At 47.4% G+C, this 24,908-nt stretch overlaps 1 protein-coding gene across 3 annotated transcripts; it reads left to right on the top strand.

The window, feature by feature from the left end:
• Positions 1 to 453: 453 nt before the first annotated feature.
• Positions 454 to 16,421, top strand: LOC123407247 (AUGMIN subunit 3). Of its 3 annotated transcripts, none has more exons than XM_045100339.1 (19): positions 454 to 775; positions 1,542 to 1,578; positions 2,025 to 2,128; positions 2,741 to 2,936; positions 3,547 to 3,613; positions 3,706 to 3,809; positions 4,456 to 4,540; positions 4,654 to 4,714; positions 5,549 to 5,680; positions 5,825 to 5,894; positions 13,296 to 13,353; positions 13,437 to 13,492; positions 14,075 to 14,227; positions 14,372 to 14,483; positions 14,566 to 14,707; positions 15,139 to 15,214; positions 15,289 to 15,384; positions 15,756 to 15,902; positions 15,993 to 16,421. In XM_045100339.1, the coding sequence occupies exons 1-18, from the start codon at positions 600 to 602 to the stop codon at positions 15,882 to 15,884; spliced, it is 1,854 nt and encodes a 617-aa protein (XP_044956274.1). In that variant the 5' UTR covers positions 454 to 599; the 3' UTR covers positions 15,885 to 15,902; positions 15,993 to 16,421. The 3 variants fall into 3 exon arrangements, with proteins under 3 accessions (XP_044956274.1, XP_044956275.1, XP_044956273.1); XM_045100340.1 differs by having other exon boundaries at positions 16,066 to 16,421; XM_045100338.1 differs by having other exon boundaries at positions 455 to 775; positions 15,998 to 16,421.
• The last annotated feature ends 8,487 nt before the right edge of the window (positions 16,422 to 24,908 follow it).

The following is a 24,908-nucleotide window of genomic DNA, read 5'->3' on the forward strand; positions in this document are numbered from 1 at the left end:
ATGGGGAGGCACGGTTTTTTCGTCCGTTTTTTTTCTTTTTTTTAATGAAAAAAAAGTTCGTCAAAACCTATCAACATGCGATCTAGTTTTAAAGATCTCGACGCGAGAAAGCCATCGATGAAAACGGTTCAAGATTGAACGCATGGTTTAGGAGATAAAACGTTTTGAAAATACGGATCTACGAAAAAAAGGAAAAACTTCCAGGTTACGACAAGTGACACGCATGAGTGCGTCACTTGTCAGTTGTCACAACCTGTGAAGGTGAAAGTAATCGTTCAAAGGTGTATTCGCTAGCTAGTGATTTCGGCTTCACTTTTAAGATTTGGGATAAACAATTAGGCCTGACATCTATCGGGCCCAAACTATCTGGGCCTCCAACGGCAGCCCGAGAGAAATTGGGAGGGACGCGCCGGCCGGCAGGCAGATCTCACCATTTTGGTTGTTGTTGTTTCGAACGCACTCCACTCCTCCTCTTCCGGCTACCGCTGCCGGCCGCGGCCGTCCCCACCCACCACCACCCCAACCACACTGCCGCCGCGACCAGCGCCGCCCCTCCGGCGAGCACAGACGCCCGGAGGAGGGGAGGTAGCGAGGGGACGATGAGCGGGGCGGCGCTGTGCGCGGCGCTGACGGAGCTGGGGTTCGACGGGGAGGACCCGCTGGACGCGGACGCGCTCGAGTGGCCCTTCCAGTACGAGGAGGCGCGCCCGCTGCTCGCCTGGATCTGCTCCTGCCTCCGCCCCTCCAACGTCCTCTCCCCCTCCCACCTCTCGCAGTGAGCCCCGAAACCCCCCCCACCCCTTCCCTTTCCTCCCCCCAGCCTGGTTCCTCTCTCTCTCTCTCTCTACCGCAACGACTTTCTTGCGTTGCGTGGGTCTCGATCTCATTTGGTTTCCGCTGCTGGCGAGGGCGATTGCGCTGCTGACGCTATAAGTGCGCTTTGTGCGGAATGCGGTTCTGCTACTCGACGTGCGGTTTGATGCTTGGGATTGGAGGGGCTCGGCGTCTGAGATTCGGGGAGCTTTGGTGCTGATTTGCACCGGAATTTCTGCGGTTTGCTCGGGGAGCTGCGGTGCATCACCGGTTCTAGTGGCGGGTTTCCGTATCTGTCAGGGGGGATTTTGGAGATTAGCTTGAAATGCCAGAATTTTCTGATCCCCGCGAGGGACTGCTGTACTGTTCTGAGCGCAGTTTGACTAAGCATGGGCCGTGTATCATACGCATCTTGTGGTTCCATTATAGCCCTTCAATAATTGACTTTTGAATCACCCAAGAATGGACTTCTTACAAATTAATTAAGGAAAGCTGTGTTAACTAGTACTCCGTAGTACATGCCAGTCTTGTGTTAAGCAAAAAATAGGGTTTTTTGCTGTATCATACTCGGGGAATTTTGAATTTGTTTGCACTTTGTGGTTATATATAGCCGGATGTGTTTATAATATTCATCAGATACCAAATAGAATTGCACTTGCATTGATGAATTTTTGGCCTTGCTCTCGCCTGAATTATGTGTGCATGGTTACATTTTTAATGACTGACAGGTATGAGCAACTCGTGGAAGAGGGAAGACTGCTAGAGGTACGTCCACCCACTGGGACATTTTTGTGCCGTCTACTGTTAGTATTTCTGTAATCTATTAGAGTACAAGGTGTGCTGTGGCCTTAGAAGTGATTTCAAGATAATATATCGAGTCTGTAATCGAATAAAGTATTGAAAGAACCTGTACTATTTCTTGGAAATAAACTAGGAACTGGTCAATTCTCAGTGGTTGAAAATACAAACCATCTATGAATTGATCCCATCCAATACCTGAAACCCTGCTTGCAAACGTTTGAGTTAAAAACATAAATTGAACTCTTGCCAAATCTTTGGATTTTGCACGCATATACTGTATCATTTAAGCGAGTCGTTAGCAGTCTCCTGTAATATTGTCTTCATGCAGCAGCTTTTGTGTGCATTATAAACACCTAATTCTCCATTGGTCAAACCTTTAACTCTTGCAATGCCCTGTATTATTTGCTCAGGGTGAGGATTTGGACTCTGCTTTTGATAGTATTTCAGCCTTTTCGAGCAAGAAAGACAATCAAGAGGCTGTCTTTGAAGCAGAAGAAACTATTCTTGACATTCGGTATGCTCCAACTTTCACTTTTTATAAACTAATAGTGAAAGCCATGACATGCTTGAATTGTTGTGCATTTACTTTGATGTACTTATACTTGTAGAAATGTCCCTTGAGTGAGCGACCATGCTGATTGCTTAGGCTTTTGATGCCTGATTGAAAAAGAGGCAACAATACTATGGACACCTTTATTATATTCAAAGCTTAATCTCCCTATCCGCCTGCTATCCTGATACGCAAGGAACACATCATTGTAGAGGACTAACCAAACAACTCAAAGAACTAAGAAATGTTTTTATCCCTAACACTTAGGACTGGCAAAATCTTTTATGACTGAAAGGGCAATTAATTGCTGCCTTCCAAAGGCCGAAGGGAGCTGACTGCCTCATGTCATGTCTGCCTGCTGCATTTAGGACCTCACCCATAAGCCCGTAAGATCTGGTTATAGCCACATCAGGATATTAGTCTTATCTGCTTGAACTTTGGCTTTTGAACCTTCCTCTGCTGTACCAAGTTGCTGTCAAATACTAGTTAGGTGCAACTACCAATTGCAGAGTAAAATATTTCTTCCTACTCTTATGTGTTTTTATTGACAGAGTTGTTTTGTTTGCTTGCTTGCAGAGAAGCAAAATTAGCATATAGAGCTGAAGTTTTTGAGTTGCAGAAGCAGCTTGCACGACAGCAAGCACAATTTGATATGCTTGCGGGGCAAGCATCTTCGCTTATTCAAGGCAGACGAGCACGTGTATCAGCTATGTCTGCAGTTAGCGCGCAACTTATATCATTAGATGAGATACTTTCATCCAGAAATTTAGAGGTAATTCTCATTCTTTAATCTTTAATGATTTAATTCATGCTGTACCATGTTTTTACTTTTGATTGAATTAGTATGCACAACATGATAAAGGGCATGTCGTCTTCTTCCTTGTTGTTTACTCCAATCATGATTCTTTCACCTTAGTTTTTGTTGTGAACTTCTTTTTAATTCTGATGGTATGAACTTTGGTTCATTGTTATGTTCGTACAACAACACCCTTCCAGGTGGGCATCAAGAGGATAAACACCCAAAACACACCACACCACACCTTCAAACCTGAGTGTTATTCCATGATAAGGCTTAAGTAAGAACATGCGTAAACAACATGTTTCTTAACGTTCCATGAAAATGTATCTCCTTTTTTTAAACACGCCATGATTTATTCCGTACACCTTCCATGGCCTCTGGAGAATCTTTTTTAAAATATCTGTTCGTTGAAGAAATCAAGAGTGTGGTTATAGTTCTATTTCCAATATGTGCACTTCATTTGGTTCATATAAATAACTTGATTAACTGCTTTGGATCTCTATCCCGTTATAGCGGATATTCAGAATGCTTTCCAAAAATAATTGTTCAATAATTTTGATTTGATGTTTTTGCTAACTTTCAGATGAATGCAGTTCTTGGAAGAATTACTGCTACAACCCAAGAGTTGGCACATTATCATTCAGGAGATGGTATACACTCAAACTTCTGCATACAATTATACATAACATTGTATTGAGCAGTTCTTTATAGTTTGATTAATATTCATGATATGCATATGCAGAGGACAGTATATACTTGGCATATTCAGACTTCCATCCTTATGTTATTGGAGACTTGGCTTGTACGAAGGAGCTAAACCGGTGGTTCTCCAAGCAATTTGAGAAGGTAAATTCTTTGTGGTTGTCATTGTTTGCAACAATCCAGCTAACTTCTGCTTGTTCCATAGCGGGCAAGCAGTGAACCTTGTTCGTGATTAATTATCTCACTTTCTTTATATTTCAAACTCCTACTATCTTGCTGGCTCCCATCTCTTGTTGCAAATCAAACATAGGTAAATAGTACTCCCTCCGTAGAGAAATATAAGAGCGTTTAGATCACTACTTTAGTTATCTAAATGCTCTTATATTTGTTTACAGAGGGAGTACAAGATAGTTAAAAAAAATCTGGTGGTACACTTTTACCTATACTCAATTTTATTTTGTATTTTACTTGGTAGTACCTTTTGTTTTAGGTTTTTAGGTGCAAAAATAGCACATTCATTATATTTTTTTAAAGCATCTGCCTGTGAAGTTGGATATTTCCCAGCTTTCAATGTTCAATGAAGCTTTTATTCTGAATAATATGTTTGCTCTTATGCATAATTTTTGCCACCTGATTTTGGGTACCTATTTATCATCTCCTCGAATTTCCAGAACCAACATGCTGCACAATTGTGCATCTCTGTTGCAGCCATACCTTTTGTCTTGTTTCAGTACCACACAACCACTTCGAACTATTTAGTTGTTTCATGTTTGTTCTGTTATGTTGTCAGGGACCATTTCGACTTGTTGCCGAGGAGGGAAAATCCAAATGTTCTTGGGTGAGTCTTGATGACATCACAAATGGCTTGGCAAGAGGTAAAAACCTTATGCAGTAAATTGTTTGTTGTTCATAGCTGTACTGTAGTACTGTAATGGCATGATTGTGCTCAGAGATGAACAGGTTATAACAGCCATGTTCTTGTATGCAGGAGATTCTGAAAAATCTCATCATCACCAACGTGTGGCTGAGTTGCAACGACTCCGTTCGATGTAGGTGTCTTTCGCTTCAAAGCTTTTCTTAATCTTTCTGTTAGCACCATTATATCAAGTGAAAACTCACGTTTAGGTACAAAAATCTCTATCTTGATGTATGATAAATATAATCACATGATTTATCAAGTGAAAACTCATGTTTAGGTGCAAACATGTATGCTTTCATGTGGATTGTATATGAGCGATGGATTAAGAAGATCCATGAAATATTTTGGTCATATGGATGTGAAATTTGTGAATGATCCTTGGAAACCTTTACTAGAGCTCTCACCACTTCATGGTCCACTAAATCTCTAGTATCCATCATTTATTCAATGGTGCACATGATTATTTTCATGTTTGCACGTGATACCTCCCTTTAGGGCTAGTTTGCTTTTGCAGTGTTGTGTGACCAAAAGGTCCAAAACTGACGTGGGGAAACAATTGCCGAGAATTATATTGAAGTTCAAAATTCTAATTTTATGTGATAACCACTCCTAGCTATTCTTCTGTTATCTAGAAACCCTCCAATGAAAAGCAGGTAGCCAAACAAGGTAACATTTCAAGGTGACTCTACCTGACCAGATCTCGTGACCAGTTGCAATGAGAAGCGGGCATGAGTTGTATCACATTGAGATGTCCAAGTAATAAACACCTGCAGTTTCTCCTTGTATGCTGCATTTTGTATTTGCTACCGGTTCATTGGTATATGTGTGTTTGTGGCATTGCATTGCCATTGTGTGTTCTTCAGCGTTAAGCTCTTGAATGCTTAAAAGTGTTCATTTGCAGCTTTAACTTAATTTTTAGCAGTCATTTAATGTGGTATATGGGCTTACTCTATTTTATGAACAGATTTGCTACGAGTGAACGGCAATGGATTGAAGCACAAGTTGAGAATGCTAAACAGCAGGCTATTCTCCAAATTTTAAAGTCACAAGTATCCTCCGATGAGGCTCACATACATAGGGATATCCATTCTCTTAGGTATATGTTATGTTACTGACCTTGATTATGGTTCTATCTGTTTTTCAGATGTGTTCCTTTTATGTATCTGTGACATAATATCTGAAGAATAAGAAAGATCTGTCTTATCTCAGTTACCTCTTATCATTGCCTTTTTCTCTTCAGGAGAAAAAGTTCTGAGCTTGCTGGAGAACTCTCGACTCTTACTCAAAAGGTGCAGCCTTTCATATCTGAGGTATGTGAGCAAACACAGTTCCATCTTTAGAAATGCATTTTGGTACCAAGTGAAATTTAAATTTCGATCTGATAAACTGAAGTTCTAAATCTTTAATGTACACCCATGTAAAATATTTTGTTTCTTAGAGGAATAGCACAAATTTAACAGCAGAATGTATAGTTTCTTTGTCGAATATCAAGTGTTCGACAACAGATTGGTTTGCGGCGGTTGTGGTTTCAAACCCAGACTGACAACTAGTTGTGTTTTTGTAATTCTCCCAAATCCATGTAGTTACCTCTTGCATGACTAGAAACTACAAAACGTATTATTACTTACGTTTCAAAGACGTATGGTGGTATTGTGAAATTGACTATTCGCTTGGGGTAATCTATGTGCTCATTTTTGGAGCTACCTTCTGTTGTTCAGGGAATATGTTGGAAGTGCAATTAGTTCTCATCTAGGATCTGCGTGCCACAACTACAGGGTTATCTGTGTACGGATGGCTCTCCGCTCCGCCCCCGCGCCCCGCTAGCCTGACTACTGCGCCGCGCTCCCATCGCCGCCCCCGTCTCCGCCGGCCGGACCTCCCCCGCGGCCCTCTCCTCCCGCGTCATGGCTCCCGCGGCCTTTTCCTCCCGCGACATGGCTGCAGTTGGGGCTGACCCTGTCGACCGCCGCGAGACCCTCTCCGGCGAGCGTGTCTCTTACGGGGACCGCTGGTCGAGCTCGGAGAGCGAGTCCTCGGCGTGCTCGTACAGAGACGTCGCCCGCACTCCGCCGGCCGCTGCTGCGCCGCCGACCGCCCTCGCCCCTGGTCGCCTTGCGCCTGCAGCCCGCCCCCCCGCCAAGGAGCGCCTAGGACCCCGCTTGGAGGTGCATCGCGTCTCGGGTGGCCCAGTGCTCGACGCCGACGGCTTCCAACAGGCCCGTCGCAGAGAACGGCCTCGTCGCCCGCGTCGCGTGGCGCCGGCCGCGACCTCGCCTGCGCGCCGCCGCAGTCCCTCCCCGGAGGAGCTCGCGGGCCTCTGCTTTCGGTGCCTTGATCACCGCCACTGCGTCAGGGACTGCCCCAACGACATCCGCTGCCGCCGCTGTCTCGCCTCTGGCCACGCTTCCCGCGACTGCGATGGACGGCGCCCCGCGGCCGCGCCCCAGCGCTCCCAGCGCGCCAGCGGGGAACAGCAGCCCAGGCCCCCTCGTGGTGCTCCGGCCAGGGCGTCCCCCCCGGCGACGCGCCTGCCCGCTCTGGCCCCCACTGCTGTAGTACCTCCCCCTCAGCGGCCTCGCCAGGCTAACGATGCCCCCGCCCGCGTGTTCCTGGCCCAGACGGAAGAAATGGACGAGGCGGAGCTCGTGCTCGGCCGCGCAATGGTGGCCACCGTCACAGGCACCCGGCCAGCCGTGTCCCTGATCGAGGTGGCCGAGCTCGTCATGTCCTCCCTGGAGCTTGAGGAGGGCGACTTCTCGGTCCATCAGCATCGCCCGGAGGACTTCCTGATCCTCTTCTCCTCCCTCGCTACCATGAGAAGATTCCGCGGCGAGCACTTCCTCAGCTCGTCGCGCTTTGCCCTGTCCCTTCGGCCCTGGTGCAAGCTTGCCCACGCCGGCAATGGCGAGCTCGAGTACCGCGTCGAGTTGGAGATCCGCGGCATCCCCGCCCACGCCTGGCTGCTCTCCACGGCGGAGCACGTGCTGGGTGGCAGCTGCTGGATCGAGCGCCTGCACCCTCGTACGCGCTCTCGCGAGGACATGGCCGTCTTCCGCGTCACCGGGCGCGCCCACGACCCGGCGGACATCCGGCGCGCCGCCACCCTGGAGATCATCGAGCAGCTGCCCGGCCGTACCCCGTTGGAGGCGCCCGACATCCGCACGCTCACTTTCCCCGTCTCCATTGCTCTCACGAAGGCGGAGCTGATCAGGGCTGCTCCGGCCATCGCCCAGGACGCCGCGGGCAGCGCCGGAGACGGTGAGGACGGTGGCGAAGGCGGCCAGCATGGCCCCGGCGATGAGCACGGCCATGGTCCTGGTCCGGGGCTTGGGCGCGCTCGCCGACGTGGCCGCAAACGCCGTCGTACGTCCGACGCACAGAACGGGCGGGCCGATGGTATGGCAGTGGACGCGCTCGCGCCGCTCGCACACGCACGAGGCCGCTCCGGCCGTGCAGACGGCGCCGGCGTGGTGGCTCCCTGGCCGTACCCGGCCGCGCCGCGGCAAGGGAGGTGCCCCAAGCGGGCTGGCATGCTGACCTGGCCTGGGCAGCAGAGCCCAGCACGCCCCCGTCACGGCGTCAGAAGAGGACACCAGCAGACGCGAGCCGTGACGACCAAAGCGACTTTGTCCGTGGGTCCCTCGCGTAAAGTGACGACCAAAGATGTGGAGGACGGTTCGGCTGTTCGCTTTGGGACAGTTGGCACCCCCCCGTTCGTCGCTCAGGGTCACGATGCGGCCGGGGCGTCGTCCTCGCGCGCGACCGAAGCAGATACGGACGGGGCCACTCCTGCAGCGGCTGATCTTATGCCCTGTCGGGATCGGTGCCTGCTGCGCCTAGGGCCCGCCGTGCAGCGCGTGAGGTCACCGCCTGCGCCCCGGTCGGGGCAAATAGAGCAGATCCCACCCCTCGCCGCTGCCGCACCAACGATGCCCACGTTTGACCAACCCCCCCGGCTCCTTTCCCGCGCCTTTGAGGAGAGGGCGGGACGCGCATCCCCCCCCCACCAGGCCTGCTGACGCCGCCCCGTCCCTACCAGCCTGCTCCCTGGAGGTGGGGCCCGCTGCCATCGTGACTGCCATCGCCGTGCCAGCGCCCTTAGGTGCCGCTGGGACCGAGGCCTATGGGCTGGTGGCTGACGTCGCTGCTTTTGGGGTGCTGGCCAACGATCTCCTGCCCACTAAGGCCACGCCTGCTCCTACAGAGACGCGTGCGGCAGAAGAGGCGTACACAGTAGAAGGAACGCCTTCGCCCGAGGGCCCGCCTGTTCTTCGACCTGTTGAGCCCCTGGACGCGCAACAAGAGCAGAGACCAGGTGAGGAGTCACCCCGCGGTCGCGGCCACATCTCTATCCTGCCGAGGCCTGCCGGCCAGCCGGACCCTGGGGCGACCCCTATCAGCAACCGGGCGCAGTCTTCGCTACCAGGGCGCTTTGCGTCGCCGCCGCTTACTATGCAGAGACGCAGACCTTGTGTAGCCACCGGACAGACTTGGACGCTGGGAGCGTTCCTGTCCGCAGCCACTAAGCAGCTTGATGCGATGCTGCCATCTCCCGGGAAACGCCAGCGGCCCCCTCTCAACTTCAGCCCCAGGAGGGGGCGTTCCGCCGCCGTCATTGCTCCGGCACCCGCGGCCTGCACTACGGACAGGAGGGCGGTGGTGCAGATTCTTCGCACTCTAGGGATCGTCGGCGGGCATCAGCAGATCACCCCCGTCGAGATGAAAGCATACGACGACATGTTCGCCGCGCCGATCAAGCTTCCAGCGCTGCATGCCATAGCCGCCCTCATAGACCGTGCGATCCCTGCAGGCCTGTCTATGCCGGCTGGTGATGCCATGGCTTGCGCGCGCTAGGTTGGTGGTGCCTGTTGTCGACCTCGTGCTCATGTATCCAGGACCCCAGATAGTGGTTTGGAATGTCAGGGGCTTGAACTCGCGCGCTAGGCGCTGCGCCATACGCTCTCTGATATGTACCACCAGTGCGGCCATTGTATGCCTCCAGGAAACTAAAATGACGTTGGTCTGCTCGTCGATTGTGCTAGACACCCTCGGGTCCGAGTTCGATGGCTCTACTTATCTCCCGGCCGACGGCACCCGCGGCGGCATTCTCATCGCTTGGAAGAGTAGGGCTCTCACCATCTCCGATCCCCTATTCACCCAAAACGCGATCACGGTTAAAGTGTGCGCACCTAGTGGTGCACCGTGGTGGCTTACCACGGTGTATGGCCCTCAAAGCGACCCAGACAAGATACTATTCCTGCAAGAGCTGCGGGACATCCGGGCTGCTTGCCCGGGCCCTTGGATGCTATGCGGCGATTTCAACCTCATCTACCGGGACGCCGACAAGAGCGCCGGTACCCTGAACCGCCGCATGATGGGAAGGTTCCGTCGCGCCATTAACGATCTTGCCCTGAAGGAGGTATACCTGAATGGGCGCCGCTTCACTTGGTCTAATGAGCAGACCCCGCCGACGCTTGTGCACCTCGATCGAGTTCTCTGCACCTCGGACTGGGAGGATTACCACGGAGAGTGCCACCTCAGATGCCTTGCATCTGTCGTGTCGGATCACTGCCCACTGTTGTTGGACTGCTCCCCCATGCCCACGGCCTGCAGACGCTTCCGTTTCGAGGCCTTCTGGCCCAGCCGCGATGGATTTCAGGACACGGTCGCCACAGCCTGGAGCTCGGTGGATGACCCCGACCCCTTCCAGCGGCTGGTCCGACGACTGCAGGCCACCGCCCGCGCCCTGACGAGTTGGAGTGCTAGGTCCACGGGCAATGTCCGGGACAAACTGGCCATATGCCGAGAGCTGATCGCCCGCTTCGACCACGCGATGGAGAGTCGCCTGCTCGCCCCGGCAGAGGACTGGCTGCGCAAGCAGCTCAAGGTGGCGTACCTTGGGCTGGCTTCTCTGGAGCGCACCATCGCGCGGCAACGTGCCCGCATTTCCTTCCTGGCCGAGGGCGACGCCAACACGAGCTTCTTCCACAAGCAGTGTACGTTCAGGCGTCAGAAGAACCGCGTGCACAGCCTCCTAGTTGACGGACATGTGCTATGTGAGCATGACGAGATGGCCCACGCGGCATTCACGCACTTTGACGGGCTGCTGGGCACTGCTGTAGACCGTGAGCACACTCTGGACCTCGAGCAGCTCGTCACGGCTGATGACCTTGGCAGCCTGGATGCGCCCTCCACCCCGGAGGAGATCTGGGCTGCGGTGCAGCGCATGCCGGCGCATAAGGCACCAGGGCCAGACGGGTTCTCCGCTGAGTTCTTACGGGCCTGTTGGGGCGTTATTAGGCAGGATATCCTGGATGTTTTTGACCAGTTATTCCTGCTGCGTGGGAGAGGGTTTGCTAAGCTCAACCAAGCCCTCCTGACCCTGCTGCCTAAGCGCGCGGATGCACAAAAACTGGGCGACTACCGGCCTATTTGCCTGATCCACATCATGGCCAAGCTATTCGCCAAAGTTCTATCATTGCGCATCGCCCCCAAGCTGGACAGCCTAGTCAGCCGTAACCAGAACACATTCATTGCCGTCCGCTCCCTCCACGACAACTTCATGCTAGTCCGGCAGTCTCTCCGGATGCTTCACCACTTGGGCGCCCCGTGCATCATGCTCAAGCTCGATCTCACTCGGGCTTTCGACTCCATATCTTGGCCGTTCCTCTTCGAGATGTTGCGCCAATATGGGTTTGGGGACAGGTTCAGGGAGTGGATAGCCATACTACTCTCCTCGGCCAGCACGCGGGTCATGCTCAATGGCGTGCCTGGCCCCCCGATTTGGCACCGTCGAGGGCTGCGTCAAGGGGACTCCACATCACCGCAGCTATTCGTCCTCGCTGTCGACGCGCTGGGCCGCCTCATGCATCGGGCTCTCCAGGCCGGCATACTCCGGCGGCTGCACCCCCGACGTACTGTTCCGGCCGTTTCGCTCTACGCCGATGACGTGATGCTGTTTTGCCATGCTGAGATGGATGAGGTGCTCGCGGTGAAGGGCATCCTAGGTATCTTCGAGGCCGCGTCGGGCTTGCGGGTAAACTATGGCAAGAGCTCGGCCACGACCCTGCACGGCGACGAGGAGAGCGATGCCCTGATAGAGGCATTGGGCTGCCAGGTGGCGACCCTGCCCATCACCTACCTGGGCATACCGCTCACCACCCGACGACCCACGCCAGCTCAGATGCAGCCGCTAGTCGATGCGGTGGCTGGCCGCCTCCCGACATGGAAAGCATGGCTCATGAACAAAGCTGGGAGGTTGACATTGGTCAGATCGGTCCTCAGCGCGATCCCAATCCACCAGATGCTCACCCTGACACCACCGAAGAAGACCCTGAAACAACTAGAGAAGATACAGCGCGGCTTCCTCTGGGCTGGCCGTGCGGCTGCTCAGGGAGGGCACTGTCATGTTAACTGGCGCACGGTCAGCCGGCCTCTCGCTTTGGGAGGGCTGGGCATCCGAGATTTGGAGCGGACTGGGCTAGCACTTAGGCTGCGGTGGCTCTGGCTATCTAAGACGGACGCCGACAGGGCCTGGAAAGGTATGGACCTGCAGTTCTCCAATGAGGAGCTCGGCCTCTTCTATGCCTCCACCTTCATGGTGCTAGGCGATGGCCGCACGGCGCTGTTCTGGGAAGACAGATGGCTGCATGGGCAGTCGATCCGCGAGCTAGCTCCCATGCTGTACCGATGTATTCCCAAGAACAGGAGGAGGGTGCGGACGGTGGCGGATGGCCTCGCCGGCAACGCGTGGGCTCGAGACATCCGCGGTGTAGTGGGGCTGCAAGAGATTGGCCAATACTTGACGACATGGCAGCGCGTCACGCACACCGCCTTGTCCGCCGAGCCAGACAGGCTCGTCTGGAAATGGACTGCTAATGGAGACTACTCGGCGCGATCATGCTATCAGGCCACCTTCCACGGATCCCTCGCTTGCCACTCCTGGAAGCTAATCTGGAAGGGATGGGCTCCGCCGAAGGTCAAGTTTTTCCACTGGCTGGTGAGCCTAGACCGATGCTGGACCGCGGACAGACTCGCCCGCCGCGGCCTACCTCACCACACTCGATGCCTGCTTTGCGGTCAGGAGCCAGAGACCATTCACCACCTGCTACTGGCATGCCCCTTCTCGCGGCAAGCCTGGCATGAGGCTCTTTCCTGGCTGCGCCTACCAGCCCCCGCACCGGAGCAGGATATCTCCATTCAGGACTGGTGGATCAGGGCGAGAGATGCAACACCACCATCACTCCGCAAGGCGCTGAGGTCCACCACACTGCTAGTCCCATGGATGATCTGGAAACATAGGAATGCGTGTGTATTTGATCATGCCACTCCGTCGCTCCCCGAGCTCGCGGAGGGGATCAAAGATGAGATGAGATGTTGGGCTAGAGCTGGGGACAAGGGGCTTAGGGTAGTTTTGCCCCCATCCTGGGATGTCCACTGAATTGCGTGTAATCTGTTGTAACCGTCTCCTCTGAGACCGACTTTCTACCTTTTCAATACAAAGAAACTCACTCTCTGCGTTTTCTCGAAAAAAAGAAGTTCTCATCTAGAGCACCATCTCACCAAATTTTAGCATTTGAGAGGGCATCGATGCCAATTACGAATTGTTAGTGCAGTTCATCAGTCATGCCCCAATTCTTCTTTTAGCATATGATAAATCTTTCATGGCATAAACTTGTGTGTTTGATCTATCTACTTGTTCTCTCCTCCAGACCATACCATGCCTTTGTTCAGAACTTGCTCAACTTCAAGGCACATATATTTTGCAAGGTTTGCACAAAATATTTCTATTTCTATCCTTTTTTGTAAGATTTAGTTTTCCCTAACATGCTTATGAACACTCAAATATTTAGGTGATTATGATTTAAAGGTCATGCGCCAGGAATATTATATCAACAGGCAGAAAACAGTAAGCACATCCTGACAGTATATGTCATTCCTACAATCTTTGATCTGTCCTGTTTTTGTATTTTTTTATTGGTGGTATACCCTCTAGTGTGATGAAACTAAGATGTGACTTAGTTTCCTATTGAGGAGTATGATTTCACTCAAGCTGTGTAAAAATTTATTCCATATTTTCTCTTTTGGTTATAAATTTCTGGAATAATTTAAGGCAACTGCTTGAAATAAAACGATGGAGCAGCAATCACGCGGCGTTTTGGTGCTTTATTTTAAATTCATTTGGTGGTGTGCGTTAGAAAAACTGGTTTTGTACTACTGTTGGATTTTTCATTGCATGCAGAAGGTGGTCTACTGGTCAATGAAATGCCAATGTGCTTGCCTGTTAGGTACTGTGCACCAATAGATGCCAATCACCTTCAGCAGATGGCGTTTTACAGCCAGTAGAAGTAGTGATGTTTACATGTTTATTGAATTTTGGTCTTCAACAAACTGTTCTTTTATAAGTTCGTGTGTTGGCTAGACTTCCTATTACATTTATACGTTCCCACACCCCTCTTCTGATACTCTTGGCATTTTATTAATTTTACAGTTCATCAACCACTTGGTTAATCAGCTTGCTAGACACCAATTTCTGAAGATTGCTTGCCAACTTGAAAGGAAGCACATAGCCAGTGCCCACGCATTGCTTAGAGTCATAGAATCTGAGTTGCATAGCTACCTATCGGCAGTCAACACTCGTCTGGTAAGTAATCTCTGATATTGCTGACTTTGTCATCGCTTCTTTAGTGTATATTCACGTCCTCACTTCTTTAGTGTCTATTCATGTTTCATTCTTATTACCTTCATAGAGAATTCTGATTTTATGTGTGTGTACTTCATCTTTTAGGGCCATTGCAGTTCATTAATTCAAGCTGCGGCCGAGGTACGTGAACAAGGAGCAATTGATGATCGTGACACTTTCCTCCATGCTGTGCGAGATCTACTATGCATTCACTCAAGTAAGCAGATAACTCCAGTCAGTATGCAATTTGATTTATTTTTTATTCTCATATCCTTCATGTTGCCTACTCTTTTCTACAGATTCCCAAGCAGCAGTACCAACATATATGTCGGCACATGCTTTAGTTCAGCAGATATCGGCACTTCAATCGGACTTGCTTTCTCTTCAGTCTGAACTTGAAAACACTCTTCCAGCTGACAGGAAAAGATGTATCAATGAGCTGTAAGTTACAACAAAGGCACCACCTTGTTTCATGTCTGCAATATGATTGCTTTTAGTGCTTCTTGTATGAACCGACACATTCTTAGTTTGGCGTATGCTGTATACTCCCTCCGTGCTCCGTCCCATAATATAAGAGTGTTTTTGACACTACACTAGTGTCAAAAACGCTCTTATATTATGGGGCGGAGGGAGGAGTAGTAAACAATAAGGCTGACCTCCAAAAAGATCCAACAAACCACTGAGTTGGATGCTATTTCCCTTGCATGAAGTCAAGCTGGCAATGAGCATGGTGCTTGGTGTGCCAGCTTGACTTATTTTATACAAGATTCGTGATATGCAAAGTTATTCAATCTGTTGTATCCTGCGTATTCACTTTTTAATGTGCCAATTCGTATCCAATTGGAGCCATTTCACACGTCTCAATTCTGCAGATGCACCCTGATTCAAACAGTTGAACAGCTCCTATTTGCATCATCAACAACTGCAGAACCAGTATTGACACCCTGGGTACACTCTTTGAGCCATCAGACTGTTATTTATTGTATGTCCTGTATTTCATCACATCCCTGTTCTTGTTACAGCCACTGATGCGAGCACTTGATGATATGGAAAATGCTAATGCTCAAGTTGAAGTTGCTGTTGAAGAAGTAACCAAGGCTCGCACGCAAAAGATAAAGGTAGACTTGCTGGCATACTTAAGATTATTGATCAACATCTGCTGCGTGTTATATATTGGAATCGATATGTTTGCTGGAATCTTCTTTACATCTGAAAGTTTCTTCAAGTTGGTTAACACAAGTGGGGAAATTCTTTGTTTTCATCCGGTACAACTTTGGCAGAAGAGAGGACTTAAAAACTTCAGTATAAAGAGCTTTGAATAATACTCTCTACGCCCCATATTAGTTGTTGCTAAAATGGATGTATCTAAATGTATTTCAATGCTAGATACATCCGTTTGAGCGACAACTAATATGTGACGGAGGAAGTAGTATTATTTGTCACTCCTGCATATGTACCTCTAGACCTCATGTTACAAACAAATTTGCAGATCTTTGAAAATCGCGCACATGAGGTGGGGAGGGAAAGGCAGGTGTTTGTTGATTTCTTCAGCAACCACGAGCGTCTCAAGAATCAAGTTAGAGAGCTGACCTCCTGCGTGAAAGCTCTCCAGGAATGAAGCCATTTTTCCAGTACGGTAAGCACAGGATACTTAACCTATCGACCCCCCAACTTACTTCCGGTCACATTACTTCTCAGAACTGGACTCTCAGTTCTAGCTTCTCAGGCCAGGTCTTAAGAAAATTGGAAGCAATGGCTCAAAGCTCACGTCTCCTGTGTGGCAATTCTATTTCTTGTAGAGAGCTCCAGCGTAAAATTGGGCATGTGTGTGGTGCCGGTATGCAACATCGAGTGACTTAGATGAATATTCGGGACATATAGGCCAGTGGCCACCTGAATGGTTGGCATCGTTGTTGTATTTATGCTCCTTTGTATGTTGTAAAATATGATAGAGATCACGAGCAAGCTTGGACTAGGTTGTGGGGGTGGTGTGTTAAATACAATTGATTTAGTTTGTATTAGGTGGTTGGTTTAGTTTTTTATTTTTATTTTGGTGAGTTGGGTGGTTGATTTAGTTGAGCTAACATCCCATGTGTCAAATATTGGAAGTTACTTCAGTTCAGAATCATTATAAACCTAACTGGTGTTGGAACTACTCCGATCAGCTCAAAATTACCGGCGTGTCTTCCTACCTCAGCCCTGTTAATAAAGGTGTTGCTGAGAACAACAGAGCTAAGGCTTTCTTTGATTTTAGAGAACTAGTGTACCCTTTGATTTGTAGGAATTCATAGGATTAAGAAATTCAGTTCAATCTTGCTGTGAATTGAATGTGCACTAAGTGAAGCCAAATACAGTACTCCCTCTGTTCACTTTGGTAAGATGTTTAAGACAACTGAAATTGAACTGTTTTAGGCGTTGTCTTAAATATCTAAAACGTCTTACAAAAGTGAACAGAGGGAGTAGAAACTTAGTAGCTCACCAGACTTAAGGTAAAAGACCTGTCATTTGAAACCGGATCCTCAAGAAGGGATGTTAGAGAAGTTGCAATACCCTAACTTGCCTTCGTTCAATCCATATTATTAAGGCTAAAATGATTTAAATTAGTTTGCAAATTACAGATCTGCTATATACATTTATAGTAATTACATACAAACAAATTGATGATGAAATAAAATTAATTTTAAATTATTTATATCCACAGTAAATGACCTGCTAATATTCCCTAACTTTTCTTTTGCATTTTACATTAGGCTAACACTGTAGCACGATGACATCCCTTCTTAAAGTTAGAGGATTCGATTTATTGTTCCCGAGTTGTTTCTGGGGATGCCAATGAAGATATTATCTAAAGAAGTGCTTTAGATAATACCTGACTAGTACCTGGCTCGCACCCGCCATGCAAAATTAAGTGTGTTTGGTGGCCTGTGTGGCCTTCTCAGCCTGGCCCAACTGATGCAAAAAAAGCCCTCCCAGCCAGGCTGAGGGGTACGCAGGAATCGAGCGTAGCTACGAGCCTGGCTCGCACTTGCAACCGCAAATCTGGTCGTCTCCTTTTCCTCCTCCTATCTCTCACGCATCAGGGGTAGTGGCAGCCGGAGCCCCAGCCGCCGCTTGCTGCCGTCCCCGTCGGCCAGTGAGCCACCATCGGCCGCCTCGCCACCGGTTGCCACACCGCCGTGCCCTCCCGCCTCCCGTTGGTCTCCGGCCGCCAGCCCCGCCGTCGAGGGCCTCCGCTCCCGTCGCCCCGATCTGGATCGGGGAGGGAGATTGCCTCGCCTCTGGTCAGGAAGGGAGATCGCCTCACCTCGCCGCATCGAGCTCTCGCCGCTCTGGCGAGGCTGCACGGGCCAATCATGCACCTGGCCCTCGGCAGGCAGGGCGTCGTGGTGGCCTCCACGCCGGACGCGGCGCGCCTCTTCCTCAGGGACCATGGCGGCAGCTTCCTCGACCGGCCCGCGGACGACGTGGCGCCCATGGTGGCGCCGCCTGCGCCGGGAGTGCAGCCTCAGCCTGCTCGGCCCCCAGGCGCTCGTCGACTGGGCCGGCGAGCGCGGCGAGGAGATTGGCCGCATGGTTCGCACGATGAGCCGGCGGGGAGCGGCGGTGGAGGTGCCGGAGTTCCTGTTCTGCGCGATGGCCAACATCATCGGGCAGGCGGTGGTGGGCCGGCGGGTGCTGGACGAGGCAGGGGGCGAGGATGCCAGGGAGTTCAAGGAGATGGTGGTAGAGCTGATGACCACGACCGGGCTGGTGAACCTCGGCGATTTCCTCTGGTCGGGGACGAGCAGCTGGCCGATTGAACCGAAATCTTGTTCCAGTTCACAGACTTGAGCTCAAATGCAGTCTACCAAACATCATCTGTTGTATATAGCATCTCTCATGCAGTAATATCATACAGTCCACCAAACACACATCTCAACCAATCTCTGCATCAACTCAACCAGGCCACACTCACCCAGGATCCCCCATGCGATGTAGGCTAGAGCCACCCAGGCAACCAAACACGCCCTAAGGGCAACATCTCTTTAGGGGAACATCTAAGCAAGGTGGTCTGCCCTTGGTTGTGGGCAACATCTCTTTAGGGGAAAAAACAGGAGCCAAGCGAGGAAGCATAGCTGCGAACATGTCTACTTAATTTGTGTGCGAATAAGCAAATGGAAATCATATCACCATCCCGAGGCTTAATAAAACAAGACTGTCGAAATTTTTAACTACTCCCTTTGTTTTAGATATATGTTTTTTAGAGGTTTCAGTAGGAAATTACATACGGATGTATATAGACATATTTTAAAGTATAGATTCATTCATTTTGTGCTTCGTATATAGTTTTCTAATGAAATCTTGAAAAAAAATTATTTAGAAAAGGAAAGGGTAGAATTATAGAATATGGAGGCATATGTAACTGATGATAGCACTTGGCGCCTTGGTACCACAGAAGTAAAACCATCTATTACAAAGTGTTGCATTTTAACGTATTTGACCTTAACGGAGTAAATGGCCATGGTCAGTGGGTAGACAAATGTCTATACATACAAAAGTTTGTCGGACAAGAATGTGCACATACGAGTAAGAATATTATTGAAAAAGGCTTTTGTCCTGTTTTATATATAAAGCAACGATCAACAACATCCGAAACAAACGCATGTCTCCACAATACACGCGCACACACACAACCAACACTACCGAAATAGGGTTTTATGCCGACGGCCCACCACCGTCGTCATAGGGGCAAACTCCGTCGGGATACCCCTATCCGACGGCTGCCGTCGGCAACGTGTGCGTCGTCGTATCCAGGCCGAGCCGTCGGCCTAGAAAATTCGTTGTGATAGCGCGCTATGCCGATGGCGTCCGTACAGCTGTCGGCATGTAGCGCCATCGCTAGCTTCCTCCGTATGACGGCAACTGTCTGCGTCGTCGTCAAGACGGCTCCAACCACGAGCCGCCATGTGGCACGGATATGCCGATGGCCAGGCCGTCAGCATCACTACAGACCAATGCCGACAGTCGGGCATCATCATCATCATCACAACATAATAGAGAAGATAATCATGTACACAACAACACCATCATCATCGTCGCAACATAACTCATCATCATCACAAGTTTATCATCATGACAAGTTCAACATCATCACAAGAAAAGTGACAAATCGTGTCGTGTAAAGAAGCATAAAATACCGTCAATTTCGTCACCGCCAAAGGCTTAAGCACCATCACGTCCACCACCACCGCCAAAGCCAAGACCACCAAAGCTGAGATCGTCACCGCTACCGCTACCGCCACCGCCACCGCCAAGGCCTCGCCAGACCGAAGTGGCCGGGCTCCGTGACTCAGGAGTGTAACCATTAGTAGAACTACCACCGTCGGCACCACCGACGGATGATCCACCGGTTCCCTGCATGTTTAAAAAGAGATGGTAAGGTGATATATGATTGTATTGAATAAACGATAGGTAGTGGTTGAATAGTTTGGTGATTAACTAACCGGGGTCCAATTGTGTTGTGCCACAAATTGTTCGAATGTAGGCAACACTAGTTGTGGTCCAGCAGATAGTGGTGGTGGTTCCATTGTAGGAACCGTGCCGCTTGCCATACACACAAACATAAGTTGTGTCATGCGACTATTGTGGTCCACTACTGCTACAACTCTCTGGTTCCACTCGTAGAGCTCCCGACGTGTGAACTCAATGTAGGCCTACAATATGACATGATAGAACTCATAAAACATAGCAATGCGTAAAATAAAGGTCGAAAAAGGAAGATAAGAGGGAAAATACTTACAGAGTGCTGTTACTCCTTGCTGATTGCATTGGTTTTCCTCCAAGATTAAACGGTGATCTAGCACAGGGACGACAAGTATTTCCCTAAGTTATGAAACCAAGGTATCAATCCAGTAGAAAGATCCACAAGACTATGTAAGCGGTACCTACACACAAATAACAAATCCTTGCAACCCAGCGCATGTAGGGGTTGTCAATCCCTCATGGGTAAAATAAAGCGGTAAAATGATAGATTGATAGATGCAAATAAAGTGATGGCAAATAAAACACAACAAGGTATTTTTGGGTTTTTGATAATATAGATCTGAAAATAAATGAGCAAATAAAATGGAAACGCAAATAGCAAAATATATCTTGCAAATAGATGATGTAAAATAGATCCGGGGCCGTAGGTTTCACTAGTGGCTTCTCTCGAGAAAATAGCAAACAGTGGGTAGACAAATTATTGTTGGGAAATTGATAGAAGAGCGAATAATTATGATGATATCCAAGACAATGATCATGTATATAGGAATCACGTCCAAGACAAGTAGACCGACTCCTGCCTGCATCTACTACCATTACTCCACACATCGACCGCAATCCAGCATGCATCTAGCGTATTAAGTTCATGGAGAAACGGAGTAATTATTTAAGAACGATGACATGATGTAGACAAGATCTATTCATGTAGGAATATATCTCATTGTTTTATCCTTAATAACAATGATATATGCGTGTTATGTCTCTTTCTGTCACTGAGATTGAGCACCGCAAGATCGAACGCATCAGAAAGCACCTCTTCCCATTGCAATATAAAAAGATCAAGTTAGCCAGACAAAACCAAAATATCGGAGAAGAAATACGAGGCTATAATAATCAAGAATGGATATAATTTCGTAGATCTGATCATAATAAGCTCACAGTTCATCGGATCCCGACAAACACACCGTAAAAGATAGAGTTACATCAAATAGATCTCCAAGAGATCATTGTATTGAGAAGCAAAATGAGAGAGAAAGCCATCTAGCTACTGCCTACGGACCCATAAGTGTGATATGAACTACTCACGCATCATCGGAGGAGCACCAATGTGGATGATGAACCCCTACATGACTGTGTTCCTCTCCGGAACGGGCTCTAGATTGGATCTCGTGGCTTCTAGAACTTGCGGTGACCGAAACAATTTTTTGTCTTCTCTTCTAGGGTTTCTGGAATATTAGAGTATTTATAGAGTTCAGAGGCGATGGAGGAGGTGCCCGAGGCCCCCACTACCCACCAGCGCGCGCCAGGAGTCCAGGGTGCGCCCTGGTGCCTAGTGGGCCGGCTTGCCCTCCCCTGGTTGGCATCCTTTGATCCTCAAGTTTCCTTGTGGTCCAAAAAATAACTACAAAAAGTTTTGTGGCATTTGGACTTCATCTGGTATTGATTTTCTGTGAAGGAAAAAAATAGCAAGTGGCACTGGGCACTATGTTAATAGGTTAGTCCCAGAAAATGATATAAAGTTGCTACAAAATGATTATAAAACCTCCAAGAATGATAATGTAACAGCATGGAACGATAAAAAATTATAGATACGTTGGAGACGTATCAACATCCCCAAGCTTAATTCATGCTCGTCCTCGAGTAGGTGAATGATAAAAACAAATTTTTGATGTGGAATGCTGCCTAACATGTTCACCATATTCATTTCTTTTTAGCATGGACATATGGACTTGTAGATGATGCAAAGCAATATTCTATAATTTCACATGAAAACTTCAATACTCAAGCATATCAACAAGCAACCAAGTCTTTCAAAATATCAATGCTAAAAAACACTATCCCTAGCCCATCATGCTCCATCATTGATCGATTCATGTAACACACCCAAATATTAGCTACATCCGATGCTCAAGTATGACAACAGTGTTCCTTAGTTTGTGCTTTATAAGAGAAGATGGATACTCATGTTCAAAATAAAAGTTGCATAAAGTAAATAGATAGGCCCTTCGCAGAGGAAAGTAGGTATTTGTAGCGGTGCGACATCTCAAAGAGAAAAATTTAGAGATAAAATATTTTGGGTGGTATGCTTTTCCTGTCAACGAAAACGACTAAGAGTTCCCAATATCTTCCGCGCTAAACAAATCATAGGCGGTTCCCAAACTGAAAATAAAGTTTGTTCGTTTTTCCACCATTCTTTCACACTCCACGGCTAGCCGCATCCACGGGTACCGCCCATACCAACACTTTCCAAGGAATTTATTATTTGATAACATAAAATAAATTTTCTTTGCATTTCGGGACCGAGCATCCCTATTACCGCCATACTCTCATGCAATGACAAGCGAATAAACACTCATCTTGAGAATAACCTATTTAACATGGAAGATACCAGTCACCCCTTGCCGCTTCATGAGCGGTATGGGCACACAAAACATAAATTTATTTTAAACATTAGAGTTGGCACTTGCAAATTTACTTAGAACGACGTTGAAATACCGCATATAGGTAGGCATGATGGACTCGTTTGGCACAACTTTGTGTTTAAGATTTGGTTGCACAAGAAGTATTCCCGCTTAGTACAAATGAAGGCTAGTAAATAGATTGCGAAGTGCCCAACCAAGGAACGAAAACCATCATAAGAGAACATTAAACATAACTAACACCGAATAATACAACACAAGTAGAATGTAATTTCATAACATTATTATTGACTTCATGTGCATGCGTAGGAAATCACAAACCTTAACACCAATATTCTTACAAAAGCATGATTACTCATCAACATAACTCACATATCACTATCTTCATATTGCAAACTATTGCAAAGAATCAAGTTTAACATCCAATGATCTTCATGAAAGTTTTTATTATATCTTCCCTGTATATCTACCACTTTGGGACTAATTGTATTTAAAGAAAATTGCCATTGCAAATAACAAACTCTCAAACAAATATAAGTGAAGAACGAGAGCTCAAGTTTCTTTAAAATTTCCAACTCTCAAAATAATATAAGTGAAGCAGGAGAGGATTTCTTCAAAATTTCTACTAACTCTCAAAATAATCTAAGTGAAGTATGAGAGCAAATTTCTTCAAAATAACAAAACCATCGTGCTCAGAAGGATATAAATGAAGCACTAGAGCAATTCCATGGCTCTAAAAAATTTAAGTGAAGCATAAAGAGCGATTCTAACAAATCATAGCATAATTTGGCTCTCTCAAATAGGTGTTTCCAACAAGGTTTATTATGAAAAACTAACCAGCAAAGCAAGCAAAGACTTATATAATACAAGACGCTCCAAGCAAAACTCGCGATATGTGACGAATAAAAATATAGCTCCAAGGAAAATTACCGATGGTTGTCAGAAGAAAGAGGGGATGCCTTCCGGGGCATCCCCAAGCTTAGTTGCTTGGTACTCTTTGGATATTACCTTGGGGTGCCATGGGAACCCCCAAGCTTAGGCTTTTATCACTCCTTATTCCTTCATCCATCGTGATCTCACATAAAACTTGAAAACTTCAATCACACAAACTCAGCAAAACCTTCGTGAGATCCATTAGTATAAGAAAACCAAACTTTACTTTAGGTATTGTTGAAAATATATTCCAATTTGTTTTTGCATTATACCTATTGTACTAAATTTACCATGGCTTATACCCCCCGATACAAACCATAGAATGATCAAAATAAGCACAGAACGCAAAGAAAACAGAATCTATCAAAAACAGAACAGTCTGTAAAGACTCGAATTTTACTCATACTTCTGTAACTCGAAAAATTCTAAAAACTTAGGACAACGTAGAGAATTTGTATATCAATCTTGTGTTAAAAATTCAGATACTTTCGTCGCTTCTGTGATTTTTAGAATTTCAGCTACTGTAGGCAAAAGTTTATGTTTTCAAACAAGATCAAAGCCACTATCACCCAACATGATCCTAAAGGCTTTGCTTGACACAAACACTAATTAAAACATGAAAACCACAATTATAATAGTAGCATAATTGTGTAAACACTCAAGAACAGAAAGAAAAAATGAAAAATAAATTTTGTTCATTGGGTTGCCTCCCAACAAGCTCTTTCTTTATAACCATTGAGATAGGCTTGAGATTTTATTGATGCTCACATGAAAGATTGTAGTTGAAACACAAAGAGAGCATCATGTATCATAATTCAAACACATTTAAGTCTAACATACTTCCTATGAATAGGCATTTCATAAGCAAACAAATTATCAAGAAAAGAATTGTCTAACATGTGCATGGAAGAAGAAAGAAACAATAACAATCGCAACATGAAGAGAGATAATTTAGTAACATGCATATTTATATAACCATATTTTCCCTCTCTCATAATAATTACATGTAGGATCATATTCAAATTCAATGATATAGATATCACATAAAATATTCTCTTCATGATCCACATGCATAAAAGTCTTATAATCTTCCAAGGTAGTGGGATTAACATTAACTAAAGTCATGACCACTCCATACCCACTTTTATCGAGAAATTCATGAGATAGATAATTCTCCAAAATAGTGGGATCATTATTACCTAAAGTTGACACTATTCCAAACGCACCTTCAATACTATTGCAAACATTATTATCAGTATCATATTCATCGCGAGGATTAAATAAAATTTTAAGATAATAAGAAGCATCACCCCAATCATGATCATTACAGTGAATAGTGGACATGACAAAATTGACATCCCCAGTCTTGTAGTTTTGCACATTATTAGTATGATTGACATTGATAGAATTAATAATAACATCATTGCAATCATGCTTTTCATTCAAGGACATATTATGAATCTTTTTATAAACTTTTCTTTTAAACACTTCATCACAATATTCAGATTCATGATTTTCAAGCAAAACTTCACAAAAATAATCATGAG

Source organism: Hordeum vulgare, chromosome 7H (assembly GCF_904849725.1).
Source record: "Hordeum vulgare subsp. vulgare chromosome 7H, MorexV3_pseudomolecules_assembly, whole genome shotgun sequence".
NCBI lineage: Eukaryota > Viridiplantae > Streptophyta > Magnoliopsida > Poales > Poaceae > Hordeum > Hordeum vulgare.

Bases quoted from the DNA above. Each gene is read 5' to 3' on its own strand.
- LOC123407247 (XM_045100339.1), top strand. From the start codon at position 600: ATGAGCGGGGCGGCGCTGTGCGCGGCGCTGACGGAGCTGGGGTTCGAC. The intron at 13,354-13,436 runs GTTTGCACAAAA...TCAAATATTTAG, and splicing joins AGGCACATATATTTTGCAAG to GTGATTATGATTTAAAGGTC. The intron at 14,228-14,371 runs GTAAGTAATCTC...TTCATCTTTTAG, and splicing joins CGGCAGTCAACACTCGTCTG to GGCCATTGCAGTTCATTAAT.